The sequence below is a fragment of the Rhopalosiphum padi genome, chromosome 1 (genome assembly GCF_020882245.1).
Source record: "Rhopalosiphum padi isolate XX-2018 chromosome 1, ASM2088224v1, whole genome shotgun sequence".
In the NCBI taxonomy this organism is placed as follows: Eukaryota; Metazoa; Arthropoda; class Insecta; order Hemiptera; family Aphididae; genus Rhopalosiphum; species Rhopalosiphum padi.
In genome coordinates, this window is record NC_083597.1 from 19,152,481 (window position 1) to 19,169,924 (window position 17,444).

General features: G+C 28.3%; 3 protein-coding genes across 5 annotated transcripts; 1 reads left to right on the forward strand and 2 right to left on the reverse strand.

The window, feature by feature from the left end:
- Positions 1-86: 86 nt before the first annotated feature.
- On the reverse strand, positions 87-2,775 carry LOC132918697 (probable asparagine--tRNA ligase, mitochondrial). Of its 2 annotated transcripts, none has more exons than XM_060980119.1 (4): positions 2,653-2,775; positions 2,052-2,184; positions 568-1,611; positions 87-508 (listed from the first exon to the last, which is right to left on the reverse strand). In XM_060980119.1, the coding sequence occupies exons 2-4, from the start codon at positions 2,169-2,171 to the stop codon at positions 239-241; spliced, it is 1,434 nt and encodes a 477-aa protein (XP_060836102.1). In that variant the 5' UTR covers positions 2,172-2,184; positions 2,653-2,775; the 3' UTR covers positions 87-238. The 2 variants fall into 2 exon arrangements, with proteins under 2 accessions (XP_060836102.1, XP_060836101.1); XM_060980118.1 differs by lacking the exon at positions 2,653-2,775 and adding an exon at positions 2,248-2,612.
- A 169-nt stretch (positions 2,776-2,944) lies between these two features.
- LOC132918696 (cytoplasmic FMR1-interacting protein) lies at positions 2,945-9,592 on the forward strand. Its single transcript, XM_060980117.1, has 13 exons — positions 2,945-3,215; positions 3,291-3,503; positions 3,588-3,767; positions 3,879-4,286; positions 4,350-4,454; positions 4,528-5,269; positions 5,333-5,503; positions 5,947-6,578; positions 6,656-6,989; positions 7,050-7,540; positions 7,603-7,841; positions 7,903-8,050; positions 8,126-9,592. Exons 2-13 carry the CDS (start codon positions 3,294-3,296, stop codon positions 8,321-8,323), a joined length of 3,858 nt encoding a protein of 1,285 aa, XP_060836100.1. The 5' UTR covers positions 2,945-3,215; positions 3,291-3,293; the 3' UTR covers positions 8,324-9,592.
- Positions 9,576-12,072, reverse strand: LOC132918698 (WD repeat-containing protein 55 homolog). Of its 2 annotated transcripts, none has more exons than XM_060980121.1 (8): positions 11,745-12,072; positions 11,493-11,636; positions 10,903-11,206; positions 10,626-10,817; positions 10,492-10,565; positions 10,253-10,422; positions 9,955-10,175; positions 9,576-9,885 (listed from the first exon to the last, which is right to left on the reverse strand). In XM_060980121.1, the coding sequence occupies exons 2-8, from the start codon at positions 11,629-11,631 to the stop codon at positions 9,624-9,626; spliced, it is 1,362 nt and encodes a 453-aa protein (XP_060836104.1). In that variant the 5' UTR covers positions 11,632-11,636; positions 11,745-12,072; the 3' UTR covers positions 9,576-9,623. The 2 variants fall into 2 exon arrangements, with proteins under 2 accessions (XP_060836104.1, XP_060836103.1); XM_060980120.1 differs by having other exon boundaries at positions 10,903-11,221.
- Between the last annotated feature and the right edge of the window lie 5,372 nt (positions 12,073-17,444).

Here is a 17,444-nt window from a genome sequence, read left to right on the forward strand (position 1 = left end):
ATTTTTATATTTTTTGTGTTAATACTATACATCATTGTACTACAGCGCCGGTCGATTAATAGTATAAGATTAAAATAGCAATAGAATAACATGTAAAATAAAATATTTATTCAAGTTAATCAAATTGACTATGATAGAACATACTAAATAGTATATAATAATCAATAGTAATTACAATAAATAGTTTATTATAAACTAGAAATAATAAGAAAGACAAAAGTTTTATTAAACTTAAGAATTACATTTTACAATTATGTGGCCATCGAGGAAATGCAATGGTGTCTTTAATATTTTGTACATCTAACAGAACTTGAAGAAATCGTTCAAAACCAATACCAAAACCAGCAGTAGGCACATTACCAAATTGTCTCAATTCTAAATACCAGTTGAGTTTGTCTTCCAATCCTACCAAAGACAATTTTTCTTTTAAAACATCATAATCGTCTTCACGCACACTTCCACCACATAATTCACCAACATTTGGACATAATAGGTCTACAGCATACACCTATATAATTAAAACAAATATATTATTTTGTTTATTAATTAGTTGTTTTTTTAACATACCAGAGATTCATTATTAGGTATAGCTTTTGCATAAAATGGTTTTAAATCTTTAGGCCAGTCTATGACAAAAATTGGTTTTTGACCATTATATTTCACTAAAAACAATTCATGTTCTTTAGCCAAAGGCTTGCCACGAATCATTTCATTTTTAAAACAATTTTCTTTTTCTAGTACATCACATGCTTTTTGGTAACTAATTACTTCATAAGGAACATTCACCATGTTCACAGGGTCATTGTCTTTAGAAGCACCAATGATTGTTCTGTAATGGTCTATTTCATCGCTAGATTGTTCCAATAGTTGTTTTACAACTGTAGATGTAGTTTTTTCTATTGAGCTCAAGAGATCTTCTATATTGTTAATGAAAGCTTGTTCTGCTTCAATCATATAAAATTCTGATAAATGCAATCTAGACTTTGAATTTTCAGCTCTAAATGTTGGCCCTAATGAATAAACGTTAGTTAAAGCCCGTGCCATACATTCTAAATGCAACTGCCCAGATACTGTTAAATACGTTTGTCCATTAAAGAAAGCTTCCATGGGTGACTGATGATCTTTTGAAATCATTTCTTTAATCAAATCATCACTATCTGGTTTAACTGCAAATACTTCACCAGCTCCTTCACAATCATTAGAAGATAACACTGGAGCATTTATTTCTATAAAATTATCTTCAGCAAATCTTTTTCTAACAGCACTAGACAGTTTATCTCTAAGTCTAAGTAGACTACTAAATGTTGCTGTACGTGGTCGAATATGTAAATGTTGTCTTACATATTCTGGGTGGTAAGTTTTTCGAGGGCCAAATGGATAACCATCTTCAACAATACAAGACCCGTAAACATTAATAGATTCAGCTACCAATTCAAGTTGATCGCTAGGATTTTTAACTAAGACACCCTCCGCTTCAAAAGAACATCCATAAGTCAAAGAATCTGGAATCTTATTTTTAGGTATTACTACTTGTAGATGACGATGTGTAGAACCATCATCTAAGTCCACAAATATATTTTTTTTCATTTTACGCATTGCTCTTGCCCAACCCTGAAAATCAAGTATACAAAAGTTATTAGTAAAATACAATTAATCGGGACTTTTTTTGATTTTAAACATACAATCATAAAATAATAATAAAAATGATGTAGGTACTTATAAGAAAAAAAAAAGATAACTAAAAAAATAACCAATACAACACATTTTACTATAACATTATTGTAAGTAGTTTGTTATAACGTGTGTGTTTTCAGTTTTAACCATTTAATAATAATTTCTAGATGCATTTAAATTTTTTCTACATTAAGTTTAAAAATGAATAAATAACTATTAATTTAAAACTATTTTACTTTTCTAAACATTTATTTAGATATTCATTTTCTATACCCATAAGTAATAATATTATTTAAGAAAAAACTAAAATTGATATTAACTAAAAATTTCATTAAAATTAATTTCATAGGTATTTAAAGTTTTGTGATAGGTATTACCTTTAATTTTTTCTTACAACCATCAGGTTGTGTATTTAAAATGTCTTTTACAGAACAACTGGAATACAAATGCCTGCTGAAAGTATATCTGCATGGTAAACTTAATAATTTCATGTTCATTATTTAGCACTTTCTGAAATTGAAAATATGATTAATTACATCTTATCAATAACTAAAATAACTGAAGTATTTTTACTTCAATTTTTAGTATCTTATTCCACAGTGCTTAGCCAAAAAGAGACTTTTTAAACTATATGTTTTAATAATTTTATTACAAATTTTTAAATTAATAAATGTATTTGTTCTTTATTTAATGTAAATAAAGTATCAATTGTTTTAATTGTAAATTAGAAAAATAATTAACGAATATTTTGGAATATTTAAACCTATTAAATTAAATATCCAAGTATTCCAAACATTTTGAATTCAAAATTCAAAATATAATCAATTATCTATTTAAATTTTAAACCATTTAGTATTTATCACGATTAAAGTATATCTATGGTATCTATTTTGGATTTTGTATAATAGTAAAATATACTGTTGAGCTTGGCTGCTTGAGATCTGAACTTGCAAACAAAATTAATTTTGAAATACCTACTGATGCTAGAAACAAGTTTATGACATAATCATAACACAAGAGTCGATTTAATTGTATTAATAATTTCCATCAGAAAGTATAAACAATATGTCTCAAAATTGAATAATTTTTAATTTATAATTTGTTATAGTAGAATTAGTAGATAAATAAAAATTATGATAAATTAATAACAATAACATTACATCACATTACAATATAACTGTTATCACGTCACCCTCTTTCAAAGCCATCTTAGCAGAAGCCAGGGTAACATTACATTGGTATTTCATAGATAATAGTGGAAATACGAAACCCTGGTTCAGAGAAAACAAATTTTATCTGATAATTTAATTTAATTTTTTATTAATCTATTAGGTTTGTTTATTATTTTCAATTTATTTCCATTAAAATCGCGCTGTTCAATATCAATTAATACTTAGAATATGATTATCTATATTACTCATTCAACTTACATTACTAGTTTAATCTATAGACTATAATACCTATCTAGTCTATCATAATTAAACTAAATCACACACATTTTGTTTTAAACAAAGTTGAAGACTCACCTGGAACACATAGCGGTAATTTACATTTGCTGTTAATATATTATACTACTAAAGTTTTTTCTGATTATAATATGTTATTTGCATTATTAGAATATGGCCACAGACAAGGTGACACTGACTGATGCTTTGTCAAATGTGGACGTGCTCGATGAACTTACACTGCCTGATGAACAACCATGTATAGAAGCACAACCGTGTTCAATTCTTTATCAAGCTGATTTTGATACAAATTTTGAAGATCGTAATGGATTTGTAACAGGCATAGCAAAATATATTGAAGAAGCCACTGTTCATGCTAGTCTTGTAAGATAACAATTTACTACTTGTTGATTGCTGAATGCATTTATATTTATATAATATTTGTCTTATTTTGTTGCTCTTGTTTAGAATGAATTGTTAGAAGAAGGGCAAGTGCATGCGGTCATGCTTTACACATGGCGTTGTTGTTCAAGAGCGATTCCACAGCCAAAATCCAATGAACAACCTAATCGAGTTGAAATATATGAGAAAACTGTTGAGGTTTTAGGACCAGAAGTCAACAAACTACTTCAATTCATGTATTTCCAGGTAATTAAATTAATTTTTCTCTTTATCTTTTATAAAAACTATATTACTCTACTAGCTAGGAAATTAGGAAATAAGAATAAATTTGTTATTATAATTTGTATTGTATATTAGAGGAAAGCAATTGAACGGTTTTGTGGAGAAGTTAAACGTTTGTGCCATGCTGAAAAACGAAAAGACTTTATATCTGAAGCATACATACTAACGCTTGGAAAATTTATTAATATGTTTGCTGTGCTTGATGAACTGAAAAATATGAAATCTAGTGTAAAAAATGATTACTCAAGTTATCGCCGAGCCGCTCAATTTTTAAAAGTCATGGCAGACTCTCATACACTTCAAGAATCTCAAAATTTGTCCATGTTTTTAGCTACACAGAATAAAATTAGAGATACAGTTAAAGAAAATTTAGAAAAAATTCCTGCATATGAAGAACTTTTATCAGATGTTGTCAATTTATGTGTACAAATGTTTGAATCAAAAATGTACCTTACTCCATCAGAAAAACATATGCTTGTTAAAGTAAATATGAAATCTACTACATTTTATTTTACTTTGTAAAGCTCATATATATTTTACTTACAGGTTATGGGATTTGGATTGTTTCTCATGGATAATGAATTATGCAATATTAATAAATTAGATCAGAAGAAAAAACTTAATTTAGGCAAAATTGACAGAATTTTCAAGGTTTAAAATTCTTTTTTTATTTAATTGGTTATAAATTATTATTAATATTAATTATTTATTTTTAAAAAATTAGAATCTGGAAGTTGTGCCTCTATTTGGAGACATGCAAATAGCACCATTTAATTATATCAAGCGATCTAAACATTTTGAACCTGGACGTTGGCCTCTATCTAGTTCACCACAAATTAGTCCTCAAGCAGATCTCATGGTGCATTTACCTCAAATAAGAGAAGATCATGTGAAGTATATTAGTGAATTGGCCCGTTATAGCAATGAAGTAACAACTACATACAAAGAAACAAGAACAGATACTGAAAACAAAGATACAGCTGAATTGGCATTAAGAGGTCTACAACTACTGTCGGAGTGGACTAGTGTTGTCACAGAACTTTATTCTTGGAAACTACTTCATCCTACTGATCATCATCAAAACAAAGAATGTCCTGTTGAAGCTGAAGAATATGAACGAGCCACACGATACAATTATACAGATGAAGAAAAATTTGCACTTATTGAAGTAATAGCAATGATAAAAGGATTACAAGTACTCATGGCTCGTATGGAAACAGTTTTTACTGATACTATTCGTCGTAATATCTACGCAGAATTACAAGATTTTGTTCAGTTAACATTGAGAGAACCATTAAGAAAGGCCATTAAGAATAAAAGAGATCTTATTAGAAGTATACTCGTTTCAGTTCGAGAAACTTGTGCAGACTGGCAGAGAGGTGTAGAGCCATCAGCAGATCCAGCTTTGAAAGGAAAAAAGGATCCAGATGTTGGATTTGGAATTAAAGTGCCTAGAAGGAATGTTGGTAAGTTATTGATTATAATAATCATAAATCACACATTCAGTTTTGTGTTTAATTTTTTTCTAGGTCCATCATCTACTCAACTCTACATGGTTAGAACAATGTTGGAATCATTAATTGCAGATAAATCTGGTGGTAAACGTACTTTACGAAAAGATATTGATGGACAATACCTAATGCAAATCGATCAATTTCATAAGACTTCATTTTTTTGGAGCTATCTCCTTGGATTTAGTCGTACGTGTATACAAATTGTTATTCATATTTTGGTATTAGTTCATTGTTTGATACCATGCCAATTGTATTGGTATATAGTGTAGCGTATATAGCTTATTTATAATAAACTAGTTTATTATTAACAATCTATTTTTCTCAATCTATATTCATTTTTTTAACAATGCAGCTAATTGCTGATATTGCTGGTTAAATGATTAAAAATTTAATCTAAGGGCATCTCTATAAGCATGATAAATGCATATTCAATTTTAGATCCCTGAGTAGTTAACAGCCATTATTCAATTACTGGTTTAGTATTTTTCTTGGAGTTCAATTGTTAAAAAATTTATTAAATATATTTTGGTATAATTTAAAGAAAAAATCTAATTGCATCTATGCAAATATTAATTTAATATATTTTTTAAATTTCAAATATCATTTAATATTAATCAATGTTTTTTTAGAGTCATTGCAACAATGTTGTGATCTTTCACAACTATGGTATCGTGAGTTTTATTTAGAAATGACCATGGCAAGGCGTATTCAAAAATGTACTGTCAAACATCAACATAATGAAGAATGTAGTGATTTGATTACAATGGAGAAAAGAATTCAGTTTCCAATTGAAATGTCAATGCCTTGGATATTGACTGATCATATTTTAAAGACAAAAGAACCGTCCATGATGGAATATGTCTTATATCCACTAGATTTGTACAATGATAGTGCTCATTATGCTTTAACTGTATTCCGCAAACAATTTTTATATGATGAAGTTGAGGCTGAAGTGAATCTTTGCTTTGATCAATTTGTTTATAAATTGAGTGAGCAAATCTTTGCTCATTATAAACAATTAGCATCGAGTATATTATTAGACAAGAGATTCCGTGTGGAATGTGTTGCTATGGGAACATACCTTATTTTATATCCAAGAGCAAACAGATATGAAACATTGTTAAAACAGCGTCATGTGCAATTGCTAGGACGCAGTGTAGATTTAAACAAACTGATAACGCAGCGAGTTAATGCAGATATGTTAAAGTCTCTGGAACTAGCTATTGCAAAATTTGAAGGTGGTGATATCACTGGAATTGTGGTATGTTATTTGTTAACTTTATTCTTTACTAAGTGTTAGAATTCTGTACGATTTAACCATGTTTTTCTATTATATAGGAATTGGAAGGTATTATGCAAGTAAACAGATTGTGCCACAAATTATTATGCAAACATCTAGCTTTGGATGAATTTGATGCCATGTTTCGTGAAGCTAATCATAATGTTCTTGCCCCATATGGCCGTATTACTTTGCATGTTTTTTGGGAATTAAATTATGATTTTTTACCAAACTATTGTTATAATGCTGCTACCAATCGTTTTGTTAAATGTCGGGGCATAAGTTTCACACAACCTGTACAAAGGGATAAACCTCCTCAAATGGGACACCAATATTTGTGGGGCAGCAAACAATTGAATCTTGCATATACTACTATTTATGGACAATATACTGGCAAGTATTATTTATTTTGATGTTTAAATTATTTTATTAATTGATTCTTTTTTAATTAAGGATTTGTCGGTGCTCCACATTTTCGTACTATGTGTAAAATGTTAGGTTATCAAGGAATCGCTGTTGTTATGGAAGAATTGTTAAAAATAGTCAAATCATTAATTCAGGGAAATCTTTTACAATTTGCAAAAACATTAATGGAAGCTATGCCCAGACAATGCAAATTACCAAGATATGACTATGGATCTCCTGGTGTTTTAGGGTATTACCATGCTCAGCTTAATGATATAGTGCAATATCCTGATGCAAAGACCGAATTGTTTCACAATTTTCGAGAATTAGGCAACACAATTTTGTTTTGTTTGTTGATGGAACAAGCATTATCTCAAGAAGAAGTTTGTGACCTTCTACATGCTGCACCATTCCAAAACATTTTACCTAGACCTTTTACTAAGGAAGGCGAAAAGACAGAAAGTAAACAGAAACGGTTAGAAGCAAAATATGCTGCTTTACAAATTGTTCCTAATATTGAGCGATATGGAACAGCTAAAGTTAGTTAATTTAGATAAACCATAAACTATTAAATTATTATTTATTTATATTTTAATTTTAGCAAGTAACAATCGCTCGTGATGGAGACCTATTAACACGCGAGCGCTTATGCTGTGGTCTATCAATATTTGAAGTGGTACTTTCAAGACTTCGAGGTATGTTAGATGACCCTGTATGGGTGGGTCCACCACCTCAAAATGGTGTAATGAACATAGACGAATGTACAGAATTTCATAGACTATGGTCAGCACTTCAATTTGTCTATTGTATACCAGTGGGTGATACAGAATTTACTGTCGAGTAAGCACATTCATTTGTTACTATTTTAGATAAGAACACATTTCTATTTATCATATTTTAGGGAACTTTTTGGTGAAGGACTTCATTGGGCAGGTTGTACAATGATTGTTCTACTTGGTCAGCAGAGAAGATTTGAGGCACTAGACTTTTGCTATCACATACTTAGAGTTCAACGAGTCGACAGCAAAGATGACAATGTTAAAGGAATTGTATGTATACATAAATTATATGGCATGTTTTAAGCTGTGCAGATTGAAAATTATTTTTGTTTTATATATATATAGCATTTGAAACGAATGGTTGACAGAATACGTCGTTTTCAAGTATTGAATTCACAGATTTTTGCTACATTGAATAAATATTTAAAAGCTAATGATACAGATGCCAGCGCAGTTGAACATGTTAGATGCTTTCCACCTCCTGTACATCCATCTCATCCTTCATCCCATTATTATAGACCTGATCAAACTGGGTCACGATAAACTCTTGACTACTTTTTGAAGTACTTTTAATTTATTATATTGTCAAAACTAAATATCTACCTACCTATTATGTACTTTTTAATTTAGCTTTTATTTATACTTATTTTTAAATGTATAATTATTATTGGATTTTAACTATAACCAATTATTTTTACTTTTAATTAATTAAATATACAATATTATGATGAGTATTTCCCATTTTTTTTTTTTTTAATATATAGTTAGAAATTTAATTTTGTAATAATTTATTATATGTTTATTATATTAGTTGGTTTTTATAGTTAAAATCTTTACTTAATCACTGATTACTTTATAAAGATATTAAAACAAACATTCCATTTGAACATGGAATTATTTATTATTAGAGATTAGCATTATTAAAAATATATATATATTTTTTTTTTTATTTCAGTGCATTTATTAATGATTCTGTAGATAAAACAGTTTATCTGTTGTATACTTTTGAATTTATTTATTGTATTCATAAAAGCTATATAATTACAACTTTGTAGTTTTGATGTGTGTTAGGTAGTATACTGAGTGTAAAATTTGACATAATACTCCATGCCACGAGAGAAGAACCATTAAAACTTGTCTGTTACTCAATCCCCCTTCTGCATACCAAACCATGATCACGATCACTAAGAAGCATTGTTGAACACAGTTGTAGTAATTACTACTTTTTTTTTATTTGAACTAACATATTTTTTACGTAATTTTTTATTATTATTTAATATGGATAATTGCATTGAAGTAACAACCACTAAAAAGAATCAGAGAAGAAAAGTAAAAATTTTCATATGTATTATTTTATTAATATGGTATTATCAATTTACAGATCTAACTTGAAAATATCTAATTTAACTTTGAACAAATATTTAGTAAAATAGCCAACATTTGTTATAGTAATTCTATTTCATGTTTAGATTTATAATTATATTTATTTAGAAAGATATTTCTAATAAAAAAATATTTTAATTTTTAAATCTGTTTTTGTAAAGCAATGTATACATGCTACTGAGTACTTAGAAGTACGGTGAGTAAAAATCCAGCTAGGATTACTGTCATTCTCTCGTGTCACAGAGTATAGTTAATTTAAATCAAATTAAAAATTTGTTTTTTAAATAATTTAAACAAGAATATATAATTTAAAGATTAAAAAATATATATGTATACCAAGTAAAATCTTATATGATAAAATGTTCCATCAGAAATGTTTGTTTAAGTGAATCTAATAATAAAATTTGAAGTCTTTACATTATCTAAAAAGTTTTATATACAATACACCATTTACAAATATTTATTGAAGACCAGAAAAAAAGTCTGTGGCATTTACAACATTTGATGATGGCAAATTAAATTCTTTTGGATTGATCTTCTTAAAGTGTTTTTTTAAATCAAAGTCCTCAAAGAATTCTATATTCCAAAATTTAACAATACTACTGAAATAAGACGTTGAAGCTAATAAATGGCCATTGTCTGATATATCCAAAAGATCAACAGACATATCTTGATGATGACCAACAATGCCTAAATGACAGTTGGGAAATAAATTTGTTGCCCTAAATAATAAATGATTAAATTTTAATTAATATCTGTCTGAAAAACTAAATGTGTATTGTTTATCATACCTGATTTTTCCATTATCTAAAGCACTTATTATAATGTTTTCTGTAACTGGAACTAATCTGTTCACAGCAGCACCTTTATCAACACATGGAAATTCATCATTGAATACACTAAAATCTCCCGTATTAAATGTAATTAGTGATCCTTCACCAGTACCACATACTACTTTTGTTTTTCTTTTCATTGTTACACAACTAGTTAGTACAGACTTATAGGGTTCTGACTGAAATATAATATTAAAAATATAATTTTATTACAAATCTAATAATGCTACCATAAAGTAAAAGTATATTAAAATACCTGGACAACCATTTTTTTTGTTGATAAGTCAATAATGGTCAATGTACCATCACCTGATGTACAAGCTAAAGTAGGTTGATTATTACTATTATTAATAGTGATCATTGAATTAATACTATCCTCAGTTTTCTTTAATGAAAATCTACACCCATTTGCTCTTATATCCCAAACTGGAAAATATAAAAAAAAATACATTAAATATTGATAAAATGTGTGACTACTGTGTTAATTTTTGTTACCATTAACTACACCATCTTCGTCACCAGTGGCAAACAAATTTTCATCAATAAAAGAAAGTGCTGTTACAAAACTCCTATAAAAGAACATTTTTTATACTAAATTATGGAAATTAGTTAAGTTTGAATAAACTAACCCAGCTGTATGAGCTTTTTCAAAGTAAACTCTCATTTTTCCTGTTTCAGCATCAGACACTGAGACATTGTTGTCCTTACAAGCTGAATAAATGTAATCACCAGTTTCATTAAATTCTAATACCATAACCTTTTTTAAATGAACGTTATCATTTGTTCTCAAATGCTCATTCATTTCATTTGAATACTTGTACCTATAAGTATAATAAAAAATATTTTTATTTAAAATACATAATTATAATAAATATTTTATAATTAGAAAAAATTTTCTTTGCATACATAGCAATATCACCATTTGAAAGACCAAGAGCAATAACATTTGTATTCGGGTGAAAAGAAAATCCACCAATTAAGCAACCGACGGATAAATTAGGTGGATGGTTTCTATTTCTGTCTGAACTAGCTGAAAGAAAAGCTGCTACCACCTCATCTTCTTCGTCCTCTTCTACTTCTTCATCTTCGTCATCATCTTCATTACCTCCACCACCATCATTATTTTCTTCTTCTTCATCATCATCATCGTCATCATCGTCATCACCACCCTCTTGTTCTTCAATATCATCATCACTTACATCTTCATCATCTTGTAAAATAACATCTGCAATTTTAATTTAGTAAAAATAATAAAGAGATAGCATAATAAATTGCTATCTCTAAAGATGATATGTGGCTTTTGTCAGACCATGCCACCATAGTAGATTAAAATTATAGACCTGATTGGTATACTTATTTATCTTTATAGGTCTATGAATACTTATGGTTATAATAGGTAATAAGTAAACCATGGTAATCTAATATAGGTAAGAATACACATTAACTCATTATGACAATAAAAACATTGTGTACATAAGATGAAACATATCAATTACCTAAACTTGAATCTGATGAGGAATCATTGTCAGAATTTGAGTGATAAATGTCTTCGTCACTTTGTTCCTCCTCAGGCACACCTTCTTCGTCAGATATTGACGAGTCGTCAGAGGGTTTCTGCAAATCGGGCATACACATTTCACCTGAAATATGGTATTTCAGGTAAACAATAAAAATAAAAATTATTTCATATTTTAATTTTTAATCTAAGAATGTTTGAATATCCATTTATGTTAGATCCAAGTTCTTACCCTATTGCTCTATCCTACAAAGATAACGTATAAGCAATTTATGAATTTTAAATAAAATATGTAAAATAAAAGTTTTGATTTTGTACTCGAGTAAACCATAAAATTTCACATGAAATTCAGTAGTCGGTAGTCGGCAATCGGTATGTCGTCACTTTTTCATCAAAATCGATATGGCGGATATCATGACGAATGATGATAATAATGAAAAACAACAAGAAATATAGTTGCAATTTGATAAAGAACTGCACGATTTGTGTGATTAATATGAACTTAGAACAGGTTAATCGTTCAGGCATAAACGATTTTCATATTTCATTGCTTAGTTTTTATCATGATGCATGAAGTTACGATTATGAATGATAATGAATATAATATAGATAATATTGTTGTAATAATAAAAAAAAATGTAAAATTAAAAATTATATAATTTTTTTTCCAATCCACATTCATGGTTTACACTTCACAGTTTTAATCACAGAACTATTACTATACTAGCAAATAGTAACCAATAACCATTGATATAATATGTCCTTAATTCATAAGCAGGGACATTGGGTATGCAGGGTAGCGGTTGCATACCTATCCCATCATCTTAGAGTAGACAGTAGACACTTTTTATTAGGCTTATGAACAAAGTCTTAAACCTCTAGGTCAAACGACTCCCTTATTAGACAATTATTCGTCTCTAACTTAGACGTAAATAAACAAATGGCTCGGATCATTCTGCGCACAGACTATAGACAGCATTCAAATTGAAATCGAGGATGAGCTTCCTCAAAGTAGCTAGTACCTATCTACCACGAAAAACAACCCCTCCTATAAAAAGCAATACAATTGTAAGTTTTAACCTATAATGTCATAGGTATATCATATGGGTGAACTCACTATATAAGTACTTTTTGGGAACGACTAATTAAATCTGTCTATAGGTATGATATATATAGGCACACTTGAATACGTCTTAATGATCAACACAAATATAAAACATTCTAGGTAGCATAAGGACAAAGGACAACTTTTTGCATGAAGCCTACTCTAAATAGTCAGTGATGCAGTGTCGGTGTAATTATCAAAATGAAACTATAACTATTAACAATTAACTACAAATTTAAACTTAAATAATATAAAATTACCTATTTTTCATTAAATTTTTATTAAATTAATGTAATTAATTGATAACACACATGCAAAAAATGCAAGTACCTCAAATACCTACCATAAATAAATATATTCCAAATTATGTGTTGTTTCTGTCTTAGTAGTAACGTACATCATAACAAATTTGCGTTTAGTAGAACATATTTTGTGATGTTAGCTTTAATATTAGAAATTAGAATAAATTTACCTCTTATAATTATTTTTAAGTGAGTTATGAACATTTTAAACACTATATTAGGTATATATAATATCTAATTAATATAATTTGTAACCAATGGCAAACATTTAAATCAATAAAAAAAATCGATTTTAGTAAGTAAAAAAAAAAAAATAAACATGAGCAACCTTGTAACAATTATCAACCTATAGGGTTGAAATATAAGTTATAAACACTCCTCTCCTCCATCGGGTTCCAATGACTCTATTGATATAACTTTTTAAAAACGGTCCAGTACCCTATATTTAAGTCTATAAATATAAAGGACAAACAAACATTCATTTTTTTTAAACTACAAAAGATTTAAACTTTTAGGAAATGGTTGATATTTAAAGATACGTATGTACCTATTACTTTTTATATAATATAAGCAGAAAATCACATTCAATTAATGACAGAATAACACATGGGTGTAATCAGTTTATATATAATGACAACAATTGAATAAAATTATGACCTTCATTTTTACTGGTATCGATATAACCTAAATTCTATCTTTTTAAAAAAAAAAAAAAAATCGACTATATATTTATGGCTATATTTAAATATATATTATTATTATGCAAGCCGCAAGGCAAGGGTGGAGTGACTCTAAAAATTTACCAGACAATCAGATATTCCAGGTCATTAAATCAAAACGGTCAAGTTTGATACTTTTACTATCACTGACACATGATAAAGTACATAATTTAAATTTTTGACGGGGATAAGTTATACAATTATCTGAATTATCATCACACATTTTTCTCTAATATACCTATCTATCAATAATCATAAAATTATACTAATAAACTAATATACATTAAATATTAATTACTACTATATAATATAATATATTTTGTTCTATACAAAATAAATTTTAGTTAATTATTTTTGAAAATTATAATTAAATAGAATATCAATTGCATATTTGCATAATTAATATTGGGATCGGAAGGTTTAGTATTAAAAACAATACTTTCATAAAAACAAATAATTTTTTTGAAATTTTTCTAAATTATATAGGTAGTTAAGATAATAAATATTATAATATAAAAACAATTTAAGAATATACATTACATATCATATGATATTACTATTTACTTCGTTGCCCGTATAAAATATAACCGTGTTAAATTTGATTACCTAATCATTATGGGTCTAATGCTAATATATTTAGCGTAAGGCATGTGGATAAATAATATTTTTGGTTTTCTGTTTCTTTGTAGATAATAATATAACCATATCGCCCAGTGTTCACTGTGAAAATTTATTTGATCATATAAAAAAAAACTTTTTTGCTCGGGTAGCCAGTGCCAGATAATATATTTTTTTATAAGTATTTTTCAAAGTTTCTATCGATTTTCTAATATTTCTTTAAAAACTGTGTAATTTTTATGATCAGATGCATTGATGTATATATTGTTTTATGAGCTTACTACACGGTAGCAAGTAACATATAGCAGTTATCCTCATGCACTTCGTTGCCTATAAAAATTACACCTCTTATGTGGTTCAAACTTTGTTCAGTTCATTATTTATACTCGTCATTAGCAGATGATATTGGCATATGGCGTTCCTTTTATATAAGTTTGTGTATATATTTGCCAATTATTTAAAAAAAATAATAACTTTATTGTTAATTAGGTAACTTAGGTATAAAATAGGAAATGGAGTAGGTATGATGGACTTAAAACTTTCTCCGTTATAGAACAAACGCACACTACATTGTTGTATCTCAGTTTTAGTGTACTTAGATTTGTATAATCATTATTATTAAATTAACTTAAAAAAAAATTAAAGTAAATACAAAATTGACAATATTCCTATAGTTGTATTAAGCTCGATTTCGTTGGAAAAAGTTTTACGATTTTTGTAATGAATTTAAATTTAATTTGCTTGGACAGATGGCGCCACTACTTTATTCATATAAAATATGAATAAAATAGTAATAATAATAAATTAATAAATAATATTTTAATATCCTGTAGATGGGAGTTGGGTCCATACATGCAGCTACGACGAAAACTTGATCCGTAGACCGTAGTGTGTGCTTTCATTAAAAATAAACGACGATTGACGATCGGAAGAGTCAAGTGGTTCCCGATTTCATTGGCATTTAAGCTTTACTATGACGTGTTATTTAATATATCCATGTCAGAATTTCCTAGAATCCGATTTCAGCGTCACTATTACCTGGTTGAAGTGTGAATCTAAAATTCTAAACTACCCGAGAAACCACTCAAACACTCACAAACAATTTCATCAAAATCAGTACAGTCGTTTAGGAGTTTAGTGACATACACATAACACACGTACAGAAAAACTGAACAATTATATAAATACCTATATATACAAGGTTATTAATAAAATAAATTTTACATTGAAGTATTGAACATACAAGAGGAGAAAAAATGTGCTGTAGGTTTGCTTAATTTTTGAAAATTTTATTTTATGAATTTCAATTTTGTCAAACTCATAACGTATTATCTACCTAATACCTATAAGTAGAATATAGGTACCTATTACCTAATATTATAGTCGTGTTATGCCCATGAATTACTAATAAGTAATAGTTATGGTAACAAAGTTAAGTCAATGATATGTTTATCGATAATATGTAATTTGATAATTTACCTTTTATTTATTAGCATGATGGTTTTGTTTTGTTTTTATTTTTACAAGACTATGATGGTTATTGGTTATTATTATTATTATTATCGGTTCACAGCATTTTGGGTTATTGGGCGTAATAATATGTAATATATATTACATAATTAATTAAAGAAACACTGATTAAAAATAATACAGTAAAATCACTATAGAGAATATAAAGTAAAATTAAATAACTTTATACATATAATACTATAGTTAGTTTTTGTATTATGCTGATTTATGTGTTTGTGTTATTCTAGGTTGATAATAAGGTGTTTTCAATATAATTGTATGAATTTAGAGATTTTGTTTAATACCCAGTGTAATGTTTCAGCTAAAATGATTTTCGTAGATTCTAAGTTTTCTCTTCTCTTATTTGTTGTTTAAATTGCATTATGTAAGATTGATAAGGTTAAGATAATAACTAATAAAATGTGCTTGACTTTCGAGAGAGACATCACAGCACAATCAAATGAAAATGTATTCTCTCTATAGTCTCTTCATTAAATTTAGGTGAGTAATACACTAATACCTTATTCTGAGTAAGTTGATGTCGATCTTATAATTTCTTAGAGTTATGGACCTTTTTAGTTTTGGTTTATAGTTTGTTCTGTTCTTTCTTCTACTAAATTTTTTTTATCTATTTCCATTACTTTTATATGTCATAATGATAGGAGATGAAGAGAGGGATATAAGAGTATCTGGGAATGAATAGGCAGGTTTGGTGACCTTATTAGCACGTTCACTGTCCTCAATATACAATGACCTGCAGGAATTACTATGTATATCTATGTAATTTTTTTCCAGAGAGTTGTGCCCTGGCACGGCCGTTCTATATTTTCTTTACAATGTCAGAAGGACTGTACAAATTTAAGAGATTACTGATGCTAAATAGTGAGTCACTGAATATTGTACAATAAATATCATAACGCGCGTGGTAAACGCATTCATTTACATGTGCGTTTGTGGTTGAGTGAGAAATTATTACTATATATGCAGTATGCACTAAGGCAAGTTGATTTCTTAGGGAGTCAATGTCGGTCAATATTGATATTTATTTTATTTCTGCTGAGATTGTGTTTCTATTTCAAATTGTATATACCTATATATATTATGTTGGACAAGGATTAGATGGGAGGTCTTTTGGCATTCCTGTAGCTACTTTGGATGTTTGTTCTATTCTTTATTCTTCGTATAGCGAAGGAGGGAATGCCACTAATTAATTAAATGTTTTTGATAGTGTTTTCCGTGTTGTGGCTAGGTTTAGCATCTCCTCAAATTTTAGTTCTAAACGCTTCTCGGGGTCATGGGGGGAGGGGGGTGTAGATTTCTTTCACGAGTGGATTGAAGTGGCTATGGAGACGAGTATTGAATTGTAAAGAGTATTGGCGATTATGGTGATAAGAGCAATAGAGGGATCCGTATGGTGTGAGATTGGAGCATAGACGCATAGTATATGGAGTTTTAGTGATTTGACGAAGACACTGACTGAAAAGTTAGAAGGAGGGTTATATAGATTAATATTTTGTTGCTGAGATTTGTGTGTTTTGAGGTCACTGCTGTCTAGTCATTATGTCTGTATAAATGTGGATTATATTTCGTCATTGAGTAGAAAACTGTAGGGTTAGGTGCTAGTTTTCAATACATTTAAGTATTTAACTATAGAACTAGAAATCTTGTTTTAAAAATGT